The sequence below is a fragment of the Fulmarus glacialis genome, unplaced genomic scaffold, assembly GCF_000690835.1.
Source record: "Fulmarus glacialis isolate BGI_N327 unplaced genomic scaffold, ASM69083v1 scaffold3517, whole genome shotgun sequence".
In the NCBI taxonomy this organism is placed as follows: Eukaryota; Metazoa; Chordata; class Aves; order Procellariiformes; family Procellariidae; genus Fulmarus; species Fulmarus glacialis.
The window spans coordinates 235,478-260,637 of NW_009222477.1; the positions used below are offsets into that span (position 1 = coordinate 235,478).

The 25,160-nt window shown below is 37.3% G+C and overlaps 1 protein-coding gene across 1 annotated transcript in view; it reads right to left on the minus strand.

The window, feature by feature from the left end:
• The window catches only part of LOC104079417 (SH3 and multiple ankyrin repeat domains protein 3-like), a gene marked incomplete at its 3' end in the record, with an annotated part of 174,546 nt that overhangs the window by 143,851 nt on the left and 5,535 nt on the right, over positions 1 to 25,160 (minus strand). Inside the window, exons 2-8 of the mRNA XM_009581451.1 lie at positions 21,098 to 21,301; positions 19,291 to 19,362; positions 18,581 to 18,689; positions 18,162 to 18,313; positions 17,187 to 17,354; positions 13,478 to 13,594; positions 8,538 to 8,615 (exon numbers count right to left, since the gene is read on the minus strand). Of these exons, the coding sequence (XP_009579746.1) occupies positions 8,538 to 8,615; positions 13,478 to 13,594; positions 17,187 to 17,354; positions 18,162 to 18,313; positions 18,581 to 18,689; positions 19,291 to 19,362; positions 21,098 to 21,301 (900 nt within the window). The remainder of the gene's footprint in view (positions 1 to 8,537; positions 8,616 to 13,477; positions 13,595 to 17,186; positions 17,355 to 18,161; positions 18,314 to 18,580; positions 18,690 to 19,290; positions 19,363 to 21,097; positions 21,302 to 25,160) is intronic.

The following is a 25,160-nucleotide window of genomic DNA, read 5'->3' on the forward strand; positions in this document are numbered from 1 at the left end:
AATCCGTACTTGCAGGCCTGAAGTGCCCACGAGTCCCACTCACAGGTTGTGCTCAGCACTGCGTGGACATAAAATAAAAATATCATTGTTGCCCAGAAATGCAAATGTAAGTTCATAGAATCATAGAATGGTTTGGGTTGGAAGGGACCTTTAAAGGTCACCTATTCTAACCCTCCTTCCATGAGCAAGGACATCTTCAACTAGATCAGGTTGCCCAGAGCCCCGTCCAACCTGACCTTGAATGTTTCCAGGGATGGGGCATCTACCACCTCTCTGGGCAACCTGCTCCAGAGTTTCACCACCCTTATGATAAAAGAATTTCTTCCTTATATCTAGTCAGAAGTTGTGACAATCTGTTTGGATACAAGCAGACAGAGGAACACAGGAGAACAGCAGGACACCGTTGGGCATCCTGGTCATCATGGCAGAAGCGGCCTCAGCACAAAAGTCAGATTTCGGTTTCTCTGGTATTTCTGGTTCATTAGTATTGACTAATTCAATCAGTGTCACTAAAGCTACTACATACACATAATAGCGGCATACAAAATGTAATAATGTATTACATTTTATAAAGAAACTGAATGGTATTTATATCGCAAAATAACATGGTTTAATAAGAAGAATTTAAATGTAGCAGATTACTGCAAACATGCTTATCTACGGTCTGTGAAACAAATTTCCCATAAGGCTTAACCTTCTTATACCACACATACAGGTACAGAAATCAAGAATTCATCAAAGAACAACATCTCTCTTCTCTCCCACAGTTAAATCTGGAGCAGTCTGATGTAATACACTCTTCTGCAAGAACACTAAGAAAAACAAATACTGGGTATCTGTCACTGTCTAGATGTTTATATGGTGCCTATCATTTCCATTTCAATACATATAAAACCCTGGCAACAGTGCAATACAGATAAATAGACATTTTATATCAATCTTGTTCATATAGCTCCTGTCTTAGGACTAATGGGTTCTTTGATGTCTTAGAGACACGACATTTATTCACCCCAAATTTGCTCTAAACCAATAAAAATACAAAAACTTTTTCTGACAGACACAACAATGAAACAAAGTATTTCCTATTACAAGATTTAGCATGCTCTTTATAGCTACACAAAAAAATACGCACAGTTGTCACAGCTGATATTTTTACAAGGGTAAGACATGTTATGTGTGACTGCTCAGTTATCAACAGGCTATTTAAGAACCTACCCTTGCTGCCTTCTCTTCTGGGATATAGTATAAACAAAATCACAGGAGCAATATTCAATCTTGCTATCAAAACCCTATAATTAAATTAAGATTATACTAATCTCCATTGCCGCTTGCAACTTCACCCGTGACAACTACGTCTGAATCACACACGAGCCTTTCTTACATTGAGGCAAGAACTGGTAGTGACCCTTAAAATTTAGTTAGCTTAATTTTTTCCCTTTTATAACCTAGTTTCAGTTGCTTCTGAGCTTTTGGAAGTTTATCCATTTGGTGGAAAAACAAACAGATTGGCTCCTAGCTACCTCAGAGACACTCTGTTTTTCCCAGGGAAATCCTGCTGCATGTGAGAACACCTGAGGCATTTCAGCTGGACACCCCTGTCTGAGTGGGGAGAAAAAGTGCAAAGGGGGAAAAAAAAGGGGTCTCGGATCATTTACATGGAGCACAAAACAAAAGATGGTCTCATGGGCACTCCTCCATAAGTTTACAGTCACGTAACAACTATGCAGCAACAACAGCTTTTTTTAAAAAAAAGACACATTCTGCAGTAAGTATTTTTAGCATCTCCAAGTGTGGCAATATTTTGCCCTTCTCAGTAAAAGTTAATCATACCATTTAATTTCTTTATATTTTACTATATTACATCCACTTGTCTGCTTTTCTGAAAAATGACAGGGGTTAAGACAAAAGTTAGGAGCGATCAGCCAGCACTATGCAAACCATCACTGGGTCAAGGTGAATGAATTTTAATCCCATTCTGTATCCCTATGTATTTTTCTGCTCCTGTATCTCTTACTATATCCAGTCCTTATCAAGCCAAGTGACAGTATTATTGAAAACCCCTTAGGCTGAGGTCCAAATTTTCAAAAGTAGCTGCAATATCTTCAGAAGTAGTTGAGGCAGAAGCATCTTTGCTGTCTTGTGTTTTCAGCAAGACTATCACATTCTGCTTTGTTATCTTCTTGTCATCAGCTGTATAACGAACCAAATATTGACCTTTGGTAATTGTACTTCATGTGCCAGTAAGGAGAAGCATCTGCCTAAAAGTTTGTCCATACTTCAAAATTGACAATAGCAGGAAATCTGCTGACACTTGAGGTCATCTCTAACTTGCCATCAAGCACTTTTCTGTTGGAAATGTTACTTGGAACAATATCTCGTATCTCTACTATTCTCAGGAATATTTTCATTTGGCAATATTTCCCCTAATGCCCTAATAGATAACATATCAGCACCACAAAGGCATAAATATGCCCAAGGCGATGTGTAAAATTCCCAAAAAGCCATTTTCTCAAATGAGAACGTGTGTTCCTCTGTACAAATAGCACTTCAAGGTAAGTGATGAGAAAATGTATCATAACTAATCATTGTTTGCATCTGGATATATCACCATGAGAACTCTTTTTTTTTCTTTTTTTTTTTAATTTTAATTACGTCTTTTTAAGAAATCATGTTGAGTATGCCTACATATATACATACTAACACACTTTTTTATTTTTAAAGGAAAAATCCATAGTTTGTTCTGATATGGTCACTTGGGTAGATTTAAAAATGCTAAATGCAACTCTTACTAATACCTCTATGTCTCAGTCTTAAAAAGCCATTCTGTAGAATTTTTTATTACAATTATTCTAGTACTTTTGGGGTTTTTACACAATTAAAACCTTAAATCTTTTCCTATCAATATCTAAATATCACAAATAATGAGTAAGTACAAATTAGACTGTGCACTCTTTCATGACAGATTGTCCTTTACCTATTATTTCTGTACTGCAAAACACAAGCAGAGACCTAACATAAAAAAAAAAAATAAAACAACCAAAGCAAGTATGAATAAATTCCATTATTTGACTCAAATCAGGACAAAAGCTGGAAAAAGCTGAAAGTCTGACTAAAGGCAGAATGCATCATGAGAAAAGAGCTGTATTTTTTGCCAGTAATACACAATATTCAATGATGCATTCTTCACACAGGTGCTTCAGGAAAGGAATTAGGATGAAAATAAATACTTGGCAAAAACAAAGTCCTTGTTGAATTCATATGCTCCATTAACACAACAGTTACATATTTTAATATCAAGAGAGAAAACATTATATTTGTAAAGATGCCTTTCTGAGGCACCGGACAGAGATTTTCAGTTTTAAAATTAGCCTTCTCAGAGTTTCACCCTTTCAAAAATAAGTCAAGAGAAAAAAATACCTGAGAAAAACTTCTTGTCCTCTGCCTGCAAATTTCATCAAAAAGATGAAATTCAAAATTATAATAAATTAAATCAAAATTGGGTTTTGGGAAGCTATTATAGGGATATGCTGGATAGTAAACAGGATCAATTTCTTACAGACCTCTAGCAGGGCTGGGAGCATCACATGCACTTCCACCTTCTGACAGCCCCATCCTCCCTGGCCTCCCAGCTCAGTCATTCCAGTCCAAGGCTTCCTCCCCAGCATCACTACGCAAGCAAGACTCCCTTTTTATACAGTCAGTCCCAATTCCCCTCTAATCTGAATTTCTTTCTCTTCTGCCCTTGATGATCAAAATATCTCCCCAAGACCCTTGGTCTTGCTCCATTCACTCTACTCTTTCGGGCTCGGGCTCCCAGCCCAAGTCTCACCTGGTCATCTACTTTCTCACCCATCTCCAAGCTCAATGTTTACTTACCCATCCCCAATTGCGCCTGTCTATATTCCCCTCAGCCAGCTTAGCTTCCAAATACGCAGTCTGGTTTTGAAGCCCCTGTATTTGAGTCAGACTGCAAACCGGTTTACACTGCCACGTTATTATCATGGAGATCGCTGACAGCATGCAGGGCAATTAAAGAAAACAAACCAAAACAGAACAACATAACACAACAGGGGAGATGGACAAGGAGAGGTGGGTCAACAGAGTTTTTCAGTATGAGCAAAACAACACATGTTTTCCCTCACCCATACTCCAAAATAGCTGAATCATTTTGTTATTCCGAACAATGCCGCCTGAGATACCAGGCATGGAAAATTTCATTTCAAATGATTCAAATCTGGCAAAAATATGAGCAATTGAAAATTGAAAGCCAAGACACTGAAAGGAACAATTCTACCTGCAGTGGACCTGGAAGATTGCTGTTCCTCCTGCCATCTCTGTAACATAAGCACATTAATAACCCATGCTGATTTGGGTAGCAATGGTCAATAATAAGGTACATCTGAGAGAGAAATCATTCTCAGGTGCAACTCTGCCATTAAAACGTGTCACTAAATGGCACCTCAGAATAGTTCTTCTGTATATTTGAACACAAGCGCTTCAAAAACACTGACTAATTATTAGCTCTATTAGCTCTAAGCTTGAAAGTGCTTTATAGCCCATATGAAAATATATGAATTATTCATATAGAGCTTCTGCTCACTAAAAGAAAAAGGAAGAACATGATAAACAAGGTGTATGTTCATTTTAACTTACAAAACAGAACTTCAACAGCTTGTAAACACTGCAAAACGCTGATATTTCTGACTTACTGGATTAATATTCGCCAGATAGGTAAGAAGTCATTTTACATTAATCTAGGAGCACATAAAATGTGTGGAAGACTAAGTAGCTATGGACGTTGATAGGATATCATGGCTTTTCTAAAAGGATATTTTGGGAGGTTTTACTGTAACATCAAAAAAACCCTAAAACCACTAGAAACTTTAAAGCTAACCTATAGCTGGGACAGAAGTTACAGTTCAGCATTTCATAAGCCAGTATATGAGAGCTGTAAATCAATGTACGGTATGTTGGTGGCAAACATCATGTTTCGGCAAGCTCTATCATAAGGTATGAATGGTTATGGAGGCATCAGCAGTACTTACAGCAGGTATGGTTGAGGGCACGTCCGAGTTCAGTGCTACAAATGAAAGCACAGACCTGCTCCGATTTTAGTTACTTCTAAAGAAAAACGGCCAAGCACAACATCTATAACAGTGTACTGTTAGCTAGCACGTCCAGCTCGGTAATGCTTATATTTTTTTTCCATCTGTTAGCACAGAATAATTAGTGTATAAGGTACGTAGATTACCCAGCCAAGATGGGATGGATAAGTGATTAATAAACAGAATTGGCAATATAGTATAATGATGTGGTGCAGGTTTCGTCTTAACTCTAATTGCTAGTCAGCCTTTAACTGAAATGCACAGTATACAAAAAATTCTCACACTTAGACCCAGGATGGTGTTGCAGGAATTGCCCTAATCTACCTGGAACATACACGGGAAGACAGAGGGAGGAGATTCACCCTACATCCATGCAAGTGTTAATACTTGTTAGCAGGGGGGGACCCCACAAAAAACATACAGAGAAATTTCTGCTGACCCATATTCTGTTATTGCAGAATACATCCTATCAGCGGCACAATCTATTAAGGTTGACAGTCGCAGACAGACTTTCGGCTATGAGTGACACAACCGCACTCGACACTGATTACTAACTTAATGGACCCCAGTAATCAGTCAGGATGAAACACATTCCTTCAAAGGTAGCTAATAAAAGCTTAGGTGCTTAATTGGGAAATACAGGCAAGCTTTTTCATGGCCTCGACACCTGGCAATGCCATTCCAACACTAACTCTGCTAGACACTGAAAAGGCGAAAAGGACAGCCAGATCCCAGGCAGAGATGTGTACACAGTGTGGGATACCTGAATTAAGTGGCACAGCGTTCAGCCCAGACTAGTTTTCCTTACATATGATCCAGTAAACCCATGCTTGTTTTAATAAGCACTGTGATTTGGTAAAAAGTGAACACATGCACATCTTTTTTTTCTTTTTCTGATGGTAAAATTACACTACATTCATTGGACACTAATGCAAGATACAAACTCTGCTGCTCTTTTTCATTAAAATAAAGCTTTGGCAGGCCTTGAAAGCAACACACAAATTTCTCCATGTCTGGATACTTTTTTTTACAGAATAGCACAGTTTTCATATCATCAATTTTCTAAGCAGCAATTCAAAAGAATCATCCTTTTAGATTTCTGAGAAAAGAACATAATGGAGGTTACTCAAAGGAATAGATGCTGCAGCTACAACCATTCTCATTATGTACGTATGAGATGCTTCGATGTTCCTTGCTACTGATTACATGAGTAAACATTTTTAGTATGCAAAATCCTATTAACTCAAGGGGATTCTGCATAATTTTATAACAGCTCCACTTGTGGTGTCTGATCGACTGGGTCAGCAACAGACAGATGGCAAAGAATTAATTCTAATGCTGCTTTATAGCAGTGCTGGCGTCAGGGTTTTCTCTACTCACTGCACTTGGAAAAACAAAAACTTCTCCTACATTCCCTACCCCTAAAAGTAACATACCATAGAGTAAAAAGATGGAAAGTAATTTCCTTTTTTTAAGTATGTGGATCTAGAAAGGATAAAACAAAGCCAACCTAATTGTCAGTCCTTCTGTCCATGCTAGGTGGAGAGTGAGCAGTCAAAAGCCCAAGCATCAGCAGTGTAACATATAATAAACGATAACAAATGGGATTTTATTCCAAAGGGACAGGAGATAGTTCACTGGTCAGTAAGTGCACTTCCACGGCTACACCCTTCTCTTGAAATTATTTCTTCTGTCTCCTGTGCTCACTTGATTTTATTTAGTTTTAGCTAGTCATCCTTCCCTTCTTGAAGCCCTACAACTATCAGCACTAGCTTTTACAAATATTGTCTTTTCTGCCTTTTTCCCCTGTATTTTTCTGTTCCAAGAGGAAGAACAAGAATGTTGCAGCAGTCAGCACAAAGAGGAAGACAACTGGAAGCTATTCTACTTGCCATTTACCCTCCCCACATAAAATTCTAAAACAAAAAGAAAAGTTAATCTCAAAGACATAAAGTAATAAAATAATCTAATCTCTCAAAGTAAAGAGATGCTACTGGAATCCATCCCTCCAATAATTAGGGTTTTCTCTTATTCCATTTTTTAATCACTCCATAATTCTAAGGTGCAGTGATAAGTATTATCTAGTACTTAGTAAATTTGTGCTTAGCATATATTTAGATGACAAACTATTAGCAGTCCGAAAATGGTGCCTAAAATTAAATTATTAATGCACTGTTTCCCCAATTTTGGGAAAATGGTCCCAAAAGTAAACAATGATCTGGCTGGGATTTGCAGGCAGAACTCTTAAGCTCTTGAGACACACAACTTGCGTCCAGAAAACCTTCAAAATATGGAGATAATTAAACTGATATAGAAATATTCAGCTGAGGTTTTTTTAAAAGCCTGAAACTCAGAGGTGTTATCTACATGTAGAGGGGCCAACTCAGAGACCCACATGGACATAGTTAATATTCCAACTGTTTCAAAGCATGAGAGAAAAGGCAGTCTTCCTTGAATTCTATGCCAGCATTATCCAAAGTGGGTTGAGGTTGTAATGGGAAAGATACAATCAGGATTTCTTTTGGTTGAAAGGCTACTTGGTTTTGAGAAATAGCCCCCTCACGTTTCACAACAGGATAGTTCCTTTTAATGGTACTGTGCCATCATTCTTCCAAAAGCACTATTTTCTGTAACTTGAAAAAAATTCTTTCTGTTCCTTTTTCTTAAAACATTACAGCTTTCATCCCTATTTCTCACATGTCAGTTTGCATTATGAATGTTTCTCTGAAATCCAGGCTAATTAAGACTGCTTCAGAAATAAGGGCTTAAGGTTGTCAGGCATACCTGACAACCCTTTGGACAAACAATTTCCTTCCATTTGAATATTTAATTATGCTTTCTGAAAGTACTTTAATATAAGAAAATGGTGAAAAAACATCTAGTTAATTTTGACTAATCCAAAGAAAGACTTCATTTTCTTTTGCAGACATAGATGACAGCTTCAACTTTTACCACTGACAGTGCATTAAATCAACCCCATCCCTGAAACTTAGCCCAGCTCTGTGGCCTCACATCCAAGGAAGGAAGAGCTTCTCTCTGCCTAAGTCAATAGGGGCCAAGCAAAGCTTAGCTGCCCAGTCACTCCTTGGATCTCTCTTACATGGGACTGGAGATAATCACAAAGCAAGGCACATCCGACCACAGGACCTCGATGATTTCAGGTTTTGTCATCAACAGCTCATACAATTCTCAAACTCGTTGACAGTGTCACCGGAACAGCTAAGAGTGAGTGTGTTTTACTCTCGTTCCTGATTATTCCAGGACATCGTCACTTACTGCATTACACAAAAGCCACAGTTTCCAAAATGATAGTTATCTTACTCTACAGCTTGTTTTCAGCCTTGTGCAGTGTAACTTCACAAAACCAAGTACACGTGAGATTTTCTTGCAAATATTACTGGGGGACAGGGGGAAGGGGTATTTCTTTTTTACCTGAAATGGAGACTGGCTGTTGTAATTCTTAATCTCCTTGTTGGCTCCCCGGAACAGCAGCACTCTTGCACAGCTCTCCTGAAAACAGTAAAAGAGTAAACTTAATAAGGGTCTTTAGTTACTAAAGAGACATTGTGGCTATGAGATGTGTTGCTGTTTGGTACATATTTCCTCAGATAAGAGGTAAACAAAATAAATAAATAATTTGAGAAATTAAGTTATTAAAATAGTACTTTAAGTATGACAAGGCCTTAGGTGCTTTTGCAGTGTGTTAGAGTAGAAAAAATATGCAAGTGTAAAAAAATGTAGAGGAATGCAAGAGGTAAACATCTTATTAAATTTTTAAGAAACTGTACTATGGAAATTCCATACTTGGCAAATCAGATTTTGCAGAAAATGTGTTAGTTCAAAATGAAGTTTGACTCGCATATGGGTTTTGCCTATTTTGTAGGAAAAAAATACTGTGAACAGTATAGTGAACAGTACCGGGGATGAATGATATCCTCCCTTATTGCTAAAAATTAAACAAAGCAGTTTTACCACTTGCCTGCACTTATTTTGGTTTTTTCAACCTATTTTCAATTTGAAACATTTAATGAATGATTATTTTTTTAATATACGTGAAATTATTTGGTCTGGCTACCCACATTGCACTGACCAGTCTTACCTTCTCTTCCCCCCCCGCCCCAAAACTACTAACAGTTACAGCGCAAACCCAATACAGCCCTTTTAACGAGAGAAAAGTATGGCTTCAGGCCCTCTGAACTGAGGAAATCTGCAAACGAAATCCCTTAAAAACAATTTTTTTGGACCGATACAGTGTATTGCTTAAGTTGCTACTCTGCGCTGCTGTAAAATATGACTGACCATAACCTGCTAGAAATCCTCTGCGGTTCTGGAACAGTTCTCATCGAATACTAGACTTTTTGATGATCCATATATAGGCTATACTTCCTACCTGTCACCTTTAATGCTCATCTTAGGATCTTATGCAAACCAATTCACATTTCAAAATGTTTTTATGTTTCCTCATCATAAATATTTCTATTAATTTTGTTGTGCTTTCCAGATTTCTTGTTGTGTTGTGTTACGGAGTTCTACCTAATGAGGTATTTCAATGTGCTGCCTTTCACTTTTAACAATCACATAATCCAGCTATTTTAGTGACAGAAAAGAACCTTATTTACTAGATTCTAAGTCATAAGTGAATGTGCAGAAATTATGATTTAAAATAATTTTTGTCATTGTGGTTTCTAATTTATCACGCCAGGTTCTTGATCCCATTAAGTCTCCTCCATCACAGGGTTGTCCTAAATATACCTGGAGAGGAGGCTATCCTACCCTTTCACCAAGATTCAGTACTCCAAAAAGATATCCTTTTGTTCCCACACTTCCTATTCTGTATAACAGACTGAAACAACAGAATGGATCATATCTCAAGATGGTATATTAACCATCATCTCATAGATGGTAATTTTTTAATGATATATAATTAATTGAGATAGTCTTATTTGCTTGCACTGAAATCTGCACGTTAGGTGTGTTCTCTGTATCTCTAAACATAGGAAGACCAAGAGCAACGTGTAAAATGTACAAATGTTTTCTCATTTTTCTGTGTTCCGTATTAGCAATCATCCAAAAGAAGTAAATGTGTTGCAATCTAGATGAAGACTTCCAGGTTTTTAAAAAAAAAAGTTCTTTTCAGGGTTACTTTTCCAAGAATTCCTTTTTGACTGACTCCTAAATGATTCTAGGTTTGCACACTGTATTATGTTCCCATAATAACAACCATTACACTACTCCACCAAGTACTGCTCAGTACTGGAAATGCTAGTAGAACCCTTTACTGTTAAAATGCCCAATTTTGATCATGAACTTGAGGATATAAATAATGATATTAAGAAACATACTGTATTCATTGGCTGATTATTCATTTGGTTGCCAGAATAAATAATTCAACACTACAAAAGCAAAGAATTACACTTTAACACTCTACATGATTTACAAATTTACCCCAGCTGTCTGCAGTGTAACAAAAAACATGCTTTGATCAAAACATGTTTTGATAAGAAAAGTTTTGACAAAAGTGATCAGAGTCGTTAGATATAAGAATTTTAAAGGAAACTTGTTTTGGATAAAGTACTGCATTTGTTTATTTATTCTTTTAAAACAAACAGAAGCATTCTTAGCTTCATCTTCTCTCCCTTTTGTCTCCTCCCCATCCTTCCAGTATTAAGGGGAACAAACTAGGGAGAATAAGCAAAAAAGTCACTACCAGAAATTATTTTGATTACTTTTCCTTTGTTAATTCAATGGAAATTCCACATTTTAGAGCTCTCCATTGTTAAGGTACTGCCTACGAATGCCGTAACTCCCGTTTGCACATATTTTAGCTCTGACAATCTAGTAACTTCTGATATAGAGAGCTTAGTATTGTTTATTCATTATATAATACATAAACTGAATACACAGTAGCTTTTTAGACTTCATGAGATTAAAAAGAATTTCACAGAGAAGTGTGGGCTTGACAGCAGATTAGATTCAATTTGTTGTCTGAGAGCTAATTACCCGATTTAATACTAAACAGTTTTCATATAGAATCCAATCCACTGACTGAAAGAAGACACGCTTCATCCCAGCATTGTTATTTGCAAAATACAGAGGCATAAGATCTGTCTAAATTTTATTCAGTTACTTGCATGGCCACGAAATAACTTTAAAAAACAAGAATTTATTCAGATCAGCACTTAGCTGACACTCAAGAAAACAGAATTACCAACTTCAGAAAATTCCCCAGGGAAGACTGGAAGGGAAAAATCAAATGGTAATGACTCCATCTACAGGAATCAGGAGGTAGAAAGGATACTGCTGTCCTTCCCATCCTCTCCATCCAGAAGAGGCCAACACCGTTCCTTCCATATTAGCTAATAACAACTTTCAATGAAAGGGACACTGAAAAAAATCAGCATAGGTTACTGTTCACAGCACCCTGGGAAAAACTTATTTTAACATATACCTGATGAAGGAAAACAGAAGCATTGACAGTGTAAGTCACAAGATGTTAAACTTCCACTCACAAAGCCAAGCTTAATGACATGAAAATATTTGCAAATTTGTAGATGCAATTTCAATTAGAGTCTCTAAGTCCTCTTTTCCACTGAGGTCAGGGGAAAAACACATCTCTACATGAAAAATACCATCATTCTACAGGATTATTCCAATTTTGGCATCATACTGCATAACCTTTGCTTAAAGTGTATGATCTTGTAATCAACTATAGTCATGAAAACACTGCAATAAAATGGTTACAAAAAACCAGAGATAAGTTCACGTTTTTAAGTTTATATATGCATGATGGTCTGGGCTTCAAAATTCTCACTCAGGAAAAGTGAAGTAAATGAGGTGAAAGTGAATATTTTTAATTTTTTTTTTTCAACAGAATTGCTTATAGTTACACATGTTACGCTCTTGATGTGAAGCCTAAATGCAAAATTTTTGTTGAGATGAAGGTGAATTTCATTTCTCTGCAAAATTTTCTAGGAATTTTAACAAGTTCCAACTTGCAAAAGCTTTGTACGCCTACAGTCGCAGAAGCCATCCAAGCTGAGCAAAGTAACTACTGCTAACCTTAAACTAGTTGATGTAAGTACTTGACAGCCTGTTGGAAGACGCTTGGTAGACAGTGAGCAAGAAGCAGTCTATAGAGGTATTGCTCCCACTGATTTGCTATGTACTTCAAATAATCAGCATTAATGGGGAAGATTTGTACGGCTAAACTCTTTATGAATTGATATCAATTATGACATACACATCAAGTCAACAGTCTTGAAAAATGTCAAATTATTCCCAAAATTCTATTTTCTAAAAACTTGAGGGTATTTTAGACCTAATTGAGGAATCTGTCTTGACAAGACTTTTGAAAAAAACTAAGATGGTAATTAACTAAGAAGCAGATGCTTTAACAGATGTTTCACTAGTTACAGTCACATCTCATGACTTGTGTTTTCCTAATTCAATGTAACATTACATGCACTGTGTTTTAACACAGTTGTAAAACTCATTCCCTCCCCATCCCATCCATGCACATAAAGTATAAAATGCTATCAAATCAAATGGTTCTATTATTTGTAAATGACTACACAAGTTGTACACAGCAGAGAATCCTGTAACTTCTGTATAATTTACAGATACATTTCCACAGTATTTTCCAAGTATTTCTTATTTAATTCTAATTTAAATTCTAGCAAAACAGCAATAAATTCTGAATAGGAAACAAATATTTAAATATGATACTAAAAAAAAAAAAGTCGGTAGTACATGGTGTTGTTTCATTTTGTAATTAATATGTATACTCTGGCTAACTACAATAAGCAGCCCTATTTGTAATCAGTGAATAAAATACTGATAATATAGTTTTTAATTATGTTCTTCCTAGTTTCTAAGACCACTGTTTAAAAGCTGTAACTCTTCACTGCATATTAAATAAATCAAATGAAAAATAATGAGCTACGTTCTTCTCCAGTGTAACTTGTCTCTATAGATCAATAATAATGGGAAATTTATCCCAAAATTCATTTATTAAAAGCGAGGAAACTGCGTATCAGGAAAACCTAACACCAAACCAATAAAATTCTTCAACAGAAAACTCAAGAAGCCTCTGTTTCTGTGGATGGACATGAAAGATTTAGCATTTATACCTCAATTATGCCCTCTTTTCCTGGCTACATGTCATTCTCTTACAGCACTGCTTTCCAGTCTCCACGGGACTGGACTCCCCAGACCCATCTTCTCCCGAAGCAAGACATCCCTCCCCACTTAGCCACTCAGAGGGGACCCCAGGCACCCCTCAGCTCCCGCCGGGGACCTTTATGTCACTGAAGGAGGACAGGTTGACTCTGCGGCGCTGGGTCTGCCAGCAGAGGAGGCGTGTGCCAGCTCACCTGGTTGTACAGGGCACAGATGTGCAGCGCTGTGTTTCCCGAGGCGTTCTGCGCACACATATCGGCGCCATAGAAGAGGAGGTGCTCTAGATGTTGGACATGTCCATATCGGCAAGCCTGTAAAGAGATGTATTCATATTTTGGTTATTATACAATCTAGGCAAGCATTCCAGGTAAAGAATTTTAGCAGAGAAGATGCTATTTTACTTAGGGTCTAATTTTTAGAACCACCTCTGGACTGAATGGGAGGACTAACACCCAGATGTGCATACCTGCCTGTAAACGCCAGTGCGTGCACTTCAGGTACAGCAAGTCTGTGCATAAGTTTAAGCATCTGCTTACTTGAGGAATGGCAATTTAAGGTATCAGAAAATAAAAAGTTTGGCACTTTTTATCCACTAATATTCATAACTGTCAAATGCGACAAGCAGGCTAACAGAAGATCGGAATCTTCGGAAAGTTGCCCACTAGATGGCACTGAAGATGATCAGATTTCTAAAGCTTGCCTTTAAGGTGTGAAAACAGTTTGGGGAAATCTGGCCAAAATTCAAGTGATAATATCATTGATTCTGTGATGTCAAGTAGATGCACAGTATACACAGGGCACTGATCCAAAAGAGGGAAAATCTTCAGGAGTTATTTTATCAGTCACACAAATAAAATGTTAGACCCTGGAGGAAATAAACCTCTATGAATGAGACTCCAGTGAAATTTTAAACTTTCCTGATTAGCAAATAAGTTTGAGAAAAATCACAGTATTTCCATTCATCAGTTTCATTTACTTGACTACCTTCTTCTCTATAGCACACCAACTGAGCACCTCCCAATTTGCAATGTTTTTAACTTTGTATCATCTCAGATCAGTATCGTTTCTATATAATAATATGGAATTTAAGCTGAGAGATCCAGGTGTACAAAGCCATCTGCTCTGTCTTAGGTACCTAATTACTACTGACTTCAGTGGGAGTTACAAATGCACACATCTTGCAACTTGGATCAGAAAAATCAAGTGTACTGCTCAATACACAAATTAAATCTGTGACACATCCCAAATCCCAGTCTAGTATCCTAACCACTACATATTTTCTTCCTCCATTTTCAACACACAGAAAGGGAAAAAACAGTGTTCATTGAATATTTTTTTCATTTACAAATTATTTGCCAAAATAATGGAGACATTATGCTAGCTGTTATTAGAACAGGAACATTTTAACGCTAAGCAACAGAAAGCAAGCATCCAGCAAGCAAAGGGAGAAACAGTACCAAACCATAACTGTGTTTCTGACTGTGTGGGAGATTCGAGCAAATGCACAATTAGCTATAAATTACCAATTCTGTATAGTCTCTAAAAGTTACTCAACATCTAGGTATGAATGTGCAGATGTATTTATTAAAATAAGTCCTAAAATACAAGAAGTAATTCCAACTTCCTATTTTTACTACAATAAACTGGACTAAAACCAGGCCCTTTCTCCACTTTGCTTCCTTTGCTAGAGCGGGATTTGCCGCCTCTTTGCCAATGTGACAATAACTTACTCAGCTTATGGGGAGGCGCTGGAAGACAACCAGCGCAGGGGAGATGTATTTCCCCTCATTATAGGAGTCTGTGTGGTAGGTGAGCTGTCCAAACAATTCATCAGGGCTCCCTGGGACAGTCAATGGAGAGAGACAGTATCTCCAGAGGATATCCTTTTTATTACTAGCACAGCATGAACCGCCACCTTATCTTTTCCCCTTTACTATAAGGGTAACCCAGAGGCTACAGTTAGAAATTGTGTTAGCAAAATGAAAAATACACTTGCTACCAATTATTTCTTTGCCATGCAAAGTAACTTTGCCTTCTTCACACAGATGACAACATATGGGATTGTATCATATCACTATCTTTCTTAATTCACTGAGGAATGCTTGTATTCTTGATTACTGAGAACAGGTTGCCCGTAATCCAGATGTAAACATTGATTTATTTAGGATTACAACCAATACAATGGGTTTGGAAAGCTCTGTTTCATTACGAGAAATAATAACCGTATGTGTATAAGGCTGAGTTTTCAAAATAGGGAATTTTTCTCTATATTTTCAGGGAGTCCAGATGGGGTAATACTTTGATCTATATTTCCTCCACATCCTCAGAAATAAGGGTAGTAAATTAATCCTTTTTTTTCCTACTAGAAATGGATCCAGATGACCTCGATCTGAACACATTTACACAGTGAAAAAGCTCAGATCCCTGCCCAAACCTGGGTACCAAAGCTATCTCCCATTCTTTCAAAGAAAAGAAGAAAAGAAGTTGTGTACTAAAAGATTAGTTCACAGGAAAGAAAGTGAGCCTAGATAACCTAAGCAGGCCTATAAGTTTGATTACTCATATCTTTCTTTATCTGATCATACTACGTCAGTTCCATTTTTTATGATTACTGAAACTCATCCATACAGAGGAAAGGCATAAAATAGCTGCAATGACATTAGGACTGCTAAAATCTTTAAACTTTGTAGATTACTGAGTTTATCGCTATGCAAAGAGAAATTAATAAAGCATTCTTACACAACTGTTGCATAATATTCAGATGTTTCTGGAGAATACAGGGTAAAACAGTTCAAAGAAAGTTTTTTCAGAAAATGCCTTACCAAACATTACAGGTCTTTTTAAGAGATACAGTTTAGGTCTTTGGTGAAGAAGGAGGTCTACCTTTCCAAGAGCTATGGTGAAGCTGACCAAGATGTGCCAGCGCCTGATGAATTCTGGCACCATAGCTGGCTCAAGGTATCATGAGCACCATGAACCTCAAAAGATTACTTTTTTCAAATCATTTTCCTTTATAGAGCACACTACCACCTTTATCCACACACTGAATATGTAAGACAGGAAAGGAAAACCCATGTACAAACAGCAAAAGAAAAATCATTAAAATCCCAGTTTCCACACACACAGGGAATGAAAACTGACTCAAACTGTGAGTTTTGTAAGACTTAAACATCCTTCAGTGCAACATACCAAATGATGCTAGTAGCAGGACCCTGAATCCAAATCTTCCTGTAGAGTTCACCAGAAAGAAAGGAGAAAGTACCTCTGACAAACACGCAAGAAGCATTACCAAGGATACTAAAACCGGCATCTAACAAAAAGATCGAGTTACACTTTTTTACTGAATTGCCACTAATAGGATGCTAAACTTCCAAGAGTCCATTACATAAATATGACTAGTGCAATTTCTGCAGCAAAATCCACAGTAACCATAGGATTTCAAAGTTACAGAACTCCACTGGAACAGTTTCCACACCACAGCAGAATGCAAAGTAATATGCAAATAGAAAAAGGAAGAAATTCCATACTTGTATGTGCATGGAGTAAACACATCCAAGCTGCCTTCAAAACAGCGTTTAACCACAGAACAGATGAGAGGAAATGGTCTCAAGTTGCGCGAAGGGAGGTTTAGATTGGACACTAGGAAAAATTTCTTTACTGAAAGAGTGGTCAAACATTGGAACAGGCTGCCCAGGGAAGTGGTGGAGTCACCATCCCTGGAAGTATTTAAAAGATGTACAGATGTGGTGCTTAGGGACATGGTTTAGTGGGCATGGTGGTGTTGGGTTGACGGTTGGAGTCGATGATCTTAGAGGTCTTTTCCAACCTTAATGATTCTATGATTCTGCGAACATTTCCTCATGCAACTTCAACTCCAAACAAAAAGTAAACTTTCCTACCTACCTGATGAATTTCTTGCCATCCGTTTTCATCTTTGCAGCTGACTGTAGCGTGTTCATGAAGTAACAGTTCACAGCAGTAAGGATCCCCTCCCACAATAGCAGTGTGGTACAGTGGTGTCAGGCCACAGCTGTCTTTGTAGTTAGGAGATGCTCCAAGCTCTAAAAGGGTCTGAAAGTAATCACAAACTGTGAAAAATATACTTTGGAGGGACTTCTAACTATAAAGGGACTTTTCTACCTGAAAAAGTATTTACAAGGTTGATACTTGCCATAAAGTATATTTTTTGCTCACTTCTTTATAAGCTGATAGAATGGGCTGCAGCACAGAGTAAGTTAAGCAAGGAATGACCTTGGAAGAATTAGGATCTAAAGGAATCTACAGGGGTAGGAAGGAAAGGATGAGCGGCAATGTCCAATTTCCATCCTCTCATTAAGTTCAGAAATCTCAGTTCTGAAAATGCTGCATCGCCTTTCCAACACATTCACCTCTTCAGTTATAAGATGCTTTATCAAAAACATCATGCATTTGAATATTTGTCAAAAGGAAATAAGCAAAAGCCATAAACATAAGACTTAATCTAGAATATCAAGGTGATTTAAAAAAACCTGTTAAAATACAAAAGAAAACAGAAGAGACTATGTTAAGATATAACGTGTAATCCATGCTACTGGCATTTGCTTTCAAAGAGATAAGCAACAATTACGCTATTCATATTTCTTCAGACAGAACTTTCCCAATCTATCAATGAATAAGATTAAATTTCACCATTTTTTCTTCCTACCAAAAAAAAAAAATCAGAAATTAAAAGGCCCTTTATTGAATGCAAATCCTAAGATTTGAAAGCCACAAGAAAGCACTAGAACAAGCACATATTAAAGGATCCATTGAGGACAACACAGTAATTAACTGAAAACATTCTCCTTTATATATTTTTTCCTATAAAATAATGTATCATTTGCTACTGAAAGCATTTACCTTGAGGGTTACTTGGTTCTTGGCTCTGGCTGCTTTGTGCAGAGCTGTCATTCCATCTTTGGCTCTGAAATCCAAATGTGCTCCTCCATTTTTCAGAGCTTTTATCACTTCTACTGTATTGTCAAGCTGAACTGCCAAAGTTAGGGGTGTTTCTAAGGAAGAGAATAGCATGTACTTGAAAAAAGATGAGCAAATTTATAAAATAAATAACCTTTGCTTTAAAAATGGTAAGCTAAAAATGCTGCTCAAAGCAAATCATAAATTATCAATTTTCTCCTTTGGACAGCAAAACCATACAGACTCCATTAGCCTAGAGTTATGAAGGCAACAGAAAGAATGTGCGAGATTCAGCCTGTTAATCAATTTAGGTTGAACAAACCCAAGGTACTACTTTATGCTGCTAGTTTTATTGTTCTGACCTCCACTTTCGAGATCATGATAGTTTGGGTCCAGTCCTCGGTCCAACATCTTTGTGATTTTTTCCACTGAGAGATGGTGGACATGATCCATAAATTTTCTCAAATTAGCCTGAAACAAAGAGTGACAAATGAATCATCCTCTAATTTTAAAAAGAAAATTTTGACTAAAAGTGAAATATTCTGTCAATCGATGTCAATACCCATTGACATCATCGAACAGTAGCTAATTCACATTCCTGGAGAATGTGACTTTATACTGAGAGCATAAACTCTATGGTTTATAATGTTCAAAAGTCAAACACAGTAAGACAATTCTGGTTTTCATAGTTTTAAGGAAAAAATGACTGAAAGATTCAGTCAGTAAAAAATTAGGATGGTATATGGTGATCATTATTATTATTCTGACCTGCAAATTAGTCTAAAGGCATAGATCGGCATTTTTGCAGCATGCTGAAAGCACGTTGTATTTACGAAGTAAGGTTCATTTAAAATTACTTGTATACAGATGGAAGAGTCAATCATGGGAATTTTTCTATCAGAGAAATTCCCAGATCACAATTCACACATTCCTGTTGGTACTGGAAGCACATACTGTTCATTGTTCAGCAATTCGCCCAGGTGGTAATGAACTCCTACTCATTTTCCAGTTTCTCAGACACATTGCTTTGCTAAGTCGGCAATTGCTAACTTCTCCAGTAAATTGGGCATACCTTCGTATGAAGCTTGGCCAGCTGTTTTTCATCAAGATTGAACTGCTTGTACACTCTTTTCTTGTATCGAAACTGAGGGAGGAAAAAAAAGAATAAATTTAAAACACCCTATTTTGCTTAAAAACTAGTAATATAATTTTCTGACCTTACCAGAAAGTATCATACACGATGATGTAGATTTAGGCAAAATTCAAAAAAAGGCTTAGTATTTCATTTTGAATATTCACCAACAATCAGCACTCTGCTTAACATATTGGCATCATAGTTTTACAGTTCATGTAAGCAAAATTCATACCTTGTATAAATATACTGAAATCAGTGGAGGTGTATGGGAAATGAGATGGGCCTCTAGAATCTACATAAATAAGCAAGCATTACAGTGAAAAGAGCTTTTCCCTAAAGGTGTATCTGTGCACTTTCATTTATAGTCTCAGGCAGAAAGAAGAACTGGGAAGGCATGTTAAATAAAAAAGTACATATTTCAATATGTACTTCAGCTTAGCATTTCTGAGATTTAAAAAAGAAAAAAAAAGGATTCCTGAAAAATCCCTTAATCAACATAGGCAGAACTTACACATGGGAATAGTTCTCCTGATGTTTAATGGGACTGGTCCTGTGAATGAGTTTCAGAGGATTGCCTCTTTTTTTTGGCTGAAACTCACTCACGTTTTACCCTGAACAGTTTGCTACCCTATGGCCAGAGTAGCAAGATCTATGGCAAAAATCATGGGCTTTGCATAGTTATAATTTACTATTATCTAATTGTACTACACAGAATTCAAAGAATGCAGCATGTCTGTTGGACAAGGAGACTGTATTGCATGAGGCTTTAATACCGGCTTTTCACAAGACGGCTTTTAACCCCTGAATTGCAATCCTTTAGTCGCAGTGAGAAGAATTTTGCAAACAGTGAACACTCATGCAAATGAACATGACAGAAAAAAATAAAGTAGTTGTTTAATCTGCTTATGGCTATAATATGGACATCAGTGACTGAATCCCTGAAATAAACTGCTAGAAAAGCTACGACTTGAATCCTTGTCTGGACCCTGGTTCTTTTTTCTTGGATTTGTGTTATAGTGGAGTAAGTCTATTAACTGCAGATTATTAGTGGCTGATGTACCACCATACAAGCAATAGCAAAATTAATTAAATACTAGTTTCATGCCCCAGTTTCCTGCTATACTGTGTTTCAGTGTGATCTGGCTCTGCTCCACATTCGCCCAGTGCCATAATAGTTCTGCCCAGTTTATCCCCCAGCTGCACAGCCTCTGTATGACCAACAGAGAAGGGGGAAATTCTAGTATCTATGTGTGACTGCTTCACACCTACACACCTTCTCCTCCCTTACTGCTTTCCCAGGAGACAGCCAGAGGAAATCTGTGCACTCTGAAGGAGGGCACAGAGGGAACTAGATGGCGGGGGGGGGAAGGCTTCACTGAGAAAGAAAGACCCTCGCTTTGGGAGAAAGCAGAGGCTGCTTGTTCAGCAACTCCCACCCTGCTATTGGAAACCTAATCAGAGACCCAAAAGCTTAATCTAGAACCTTACATTTCTTTATTAAATCACAGAGTAAGATGCATCTCCTGGGTCCTCAGCAGAGGAAAACCCCAAAATCAGGAATAACACATGGAACAGCTCCACTGAGCAAGTGAACGCCAGCACTTTTGTGAGCAAGGGTTCAAGTTCAGACTTGCTGATCACTATTTCCCAAATGCAATTCAGATGCCTGTAGAAACCTCAAATACAGTTTACTGTGTAATTTGTATCACAATACAAATGTTTCAGATATTAGATCTAAAAATACCTCTAGTGAAGGAACTCCTTTATTCACTGGCTGTGGGTATTCCCTAAGAAGTCGTTCCTCATCCAAAAACTTCCCATCTCTACCATTGCTTGCAGGCTGGAACAGTCCATAATTCAGGACATCTTTCAAACTCTGATTCAAAGTGCACAAAATTCGTTGCTTTGCAACCCACACTGAAGCTTCTGGGTTAAATCTAATGCATTTCTGCGAAGAGAAATTATTAAAAAATCTAATTAATGAAAAAACATTTAAACAGTATCTTACATTCTAAAATTTACAAATGTCACAAGTATATACAAACATACACAATAAACCTGTAAATTCCATAACAAAACACACATCAACAGATTTATATTTCAGACGTGCATTCCTCTATAATAACTAACACACAAGTACTGTGAAAACACAGGATGTTTCAAGTTCTTCCACAAACATCAGAGACCGCATCCTTCTTCAGAGAAAGAACACCTTCATGGCAAACCTGTCTGAAAAAGCCAAGTGAAAGGGGTGTTACAAGATGTTTAACCATCCACTTGATTCTAGGCTGTTCTGACAATCAGTCTGATCTGCAACAATTTCACAAAAAAGGGTATTCAGGCAAAAATTGTAATTCATTTTAAGCTACATTTATCTTAGCATAAGTTTATGGGAAGAACTATACGACGTGAAGCAGCAGAGGACTTGAAAACCTTGAAAATCCTTTCCAATTCTCTGCTTCTTACCAAACTGGAATTTAGGAATTTAAAAAATTTAGGAATTTCACAATTGTAGCTTATGTTGCAGTCATTGGCTATGAGCTACCAGCAGATGGCAATACCTAGAAACCAATTTGTTGCCTCTGATGTGCATTATGAATGTATGGTGCTGCTGACTCACCCCATACCAGGCCATGAGAAGGGCTCATAACCAAGCTGCCACGGCAGAGCTACAGCAAAGGAGTCCCTTCTTTGCCCACTCAAAGGACATCCCCACCCCCTCAGGATGCAACACAGGATGCAGGGACCAAAGAAAAATTTTAACAGATATATCTTTTTTTATCAGTACATTTTCATGAGTGTAGCTGTAATTCTGGCTACAGTAAACTTCAGGCCTTTTCTGAAGACCTCTGCTACTCTTCATATTATAATTGTGAATAGAGATAAGAGAACAGAAGAGCAAGTAAAAATACGACTGATGTTTTATGAAGAGAGTGAAGTGTTTCCTGTAACTTTACCCACTGCTGCTTCTGCAGTGCTCACCCCTGCAGTATCTGTTGGCATCTTTTTAAAGTCCTGAAGCTATCCATATGAAAATGGTTGCAGTTTGTCTTTTAGAACTAAACATATTTATCCTGGCAAACTCTGCATACATCTGAAAGTAATCTCTGATACCATATACACAAATCAAATAACAAATTCATTTGAATATTTCAATTCTGAATTTTGATGAGCAAATTCAAAGGCAGAAGTCACAATATTTTACATGTTCACATGTGTCTTCTTGACTGTTCCAATATTACGTGGCAAATATTTTCAACAGCAAAAAGTACAACCAGGACATGAAGGACTTCCAATTTACAACTGTTTTTAACTGCGCAAACACCACAGTCAATCAGTCCTCTGCATATATTCACTTTATCAGATCAGAGATGACTAGCTGGTTTTGAATATCACAACATACTGAAGTGGAGGAGTTTGGCTCTGTTTCTGTGAATTAATCAGATGTGAGGACTGTCAATAGACACTGATACTGAGATGTCCTCTATTCATCATTGCTGACTAGCAGTGCCACTGAAGTTGCCATGATAGCATCTCACAGGGGTTTGCCCGAGGAAGCAAGGCAGGCTTATGAACGCAGGGCTCTGTCCAGCTCCACTAGCTCCTGGGCATGAATTATTAAAGATTACCACTTGGTTAGTCTTTCATCAGTTCCTGCACAAACTGCACTTTTTCAGATATGGCTCAAGTACTGACATGAAGACATTTTGGGGTATGTAAGGGAAGAGGGGATAAAAGGATGAGGGATAAAACTTTCACTGCAACATGTCAGGTGATGTTTTGGCCTAGGAAATAACAGATGCTTTTCATCCTTGACAGCCTTAAATATAAAAATGTAATCATATGAGATATTACATTTTGTCACAAATGAAGTTGGCTAGGAAGCGGTTTTCATTCCTCTTACATATTCTACATTTCAAGGTGTTCTGTGAAAAGCTGGGGTTCTTTAAATGGTGGAGGGAAGGAGAGAGGGAGACAGAAAGAACATTATAAACAGTATTTTCACTCCCAAGCAGCCCAGTAGTTAAGGTACTGACTTAGCAGCAAGGGCAATCTGTTTTAAATCCCTGTGTTCCTTCAGCTCTGAACCTCACTTGTGCCATGACTCACTCTTACATGGATTCAAACTTCATACAAAGTTCAGATTCAAACATCAGCAGCTTCCAGCAACTCTAAAAATTGTCAGTTACAATGTATGTTATGAGCTTAACTTCTACATGTTGTATCACTATGCAGTGACTTGTCATTATCCACACATCCTGAAAGATTATAAGAAATGCTATTAAAATGCGAACAAGCAAAGATAATTTTGAAATTACATGGGGGTTTTTTCCAGGAAAGTCTTTCTTACATTAAATTCTTACATGAAACAAGTTATTTTTGTACTTGTATGACAATGTTTTGATTTTAACAATACAAAACACTAACTTCTGATCGCAGCTTAACTAAGTCTGCTTTTTTTTAATGCACCTTGAGGATTCAACATTTTCAATTTTTTTCAGTCTATTCTTGTGTTCTACCTGTTCTTGATTGCATGTGAATATTGCAGATAATTGTGTGCATTTCTAATTCTCAAAGATTTGCTAAATTGGCAAAATTATAAATAATTTCAAATTTCTTCGGAATATATTTCAATGGAAAATAAATCTTTCTACAGTGCTTATGCACATTGCATCAGTACCGCACAATATTTATCTTCTGAAATAGTTTGCTTTCCACAGGTCTGACACTGGCACGTTCATATAATGCATGAGGACAGGACATAACAGTTTAACCACCTTCATTGGATTGAAATGGCAGTGAAGAATTCTTTTTGTGCAGTAGCTCGAAGGCTTGTTTTACAATGAGTTATCTGATAACTATACCACTATTGTATTTCTACCACACTAGCTACAATATCTTATAGAGTCCTCAATGGCAGAATAAATATGGAAACACTTCAAAACTAGTAATTTCACAAACTAATTTATTACAGCCCGAGCTTTTCTAGTGATTCACAAGACACAAAAATGGACTTATTTTAATAAATGTTGATCCCATTGGTAATTTATAATGAATTAAGATCAATGACGTAAAAAGCAAATCAATAACCGAAAAACTGCTTCCTACCAAAATTTCTCAGACTCGGATAAGTGAAACTAGTGAGAAAAGTGATTATTTATGTTTCCCATGAAGCCAGGCAGGATAGAGAGGGAGGCTGTTACCACTCTCTCTGAGGCAGCTGCTGAACAAGAGGATAAGAAGGACCGCTCAAATGCTGCGTAAGGTGTATTTTAGATCAGCCTGCCCCTGGAACACCTCCCCTGTGCTGCTTCTCTGCCTGTCTGGCAGCCCTCCCAGGACAGAGACCACCACAGTCATCATCTCCATTGTGTAGACGAGTCGTTACCTACTGCCACACTTTCTACCCTGAGAAAACGTCAGCTGAATCACAGTAGAATCTACACACAGATTGCTCTAGTTATGAAATAAATAAGAATTCATTAGATGCACATGGTGTGGTCACCACAAGGAAACGGGACAGTAGCTGAGTCAAAAAAGCTACTTTTTCTAACCTTCAACAACTTATTGTGAAAAAAAAAAAAAATAGGGATAGTTTAGTGACAAAGAACTACAGAAACACATATGAAACATAAAGATGGTTTGCATTGATAGATGTGGGATCTATTCTTTCCACCCTTTCTGTTGCATCCCAAGACGAGATAAAATGTGATAGTTTGTCTTGAAGGCTAGCTACATACGCTATAAAAATTGCAACAGTTCTTTCAAATAAGAACCAAAAAAGAAGCCCTGAGTGGCTCAAAAAC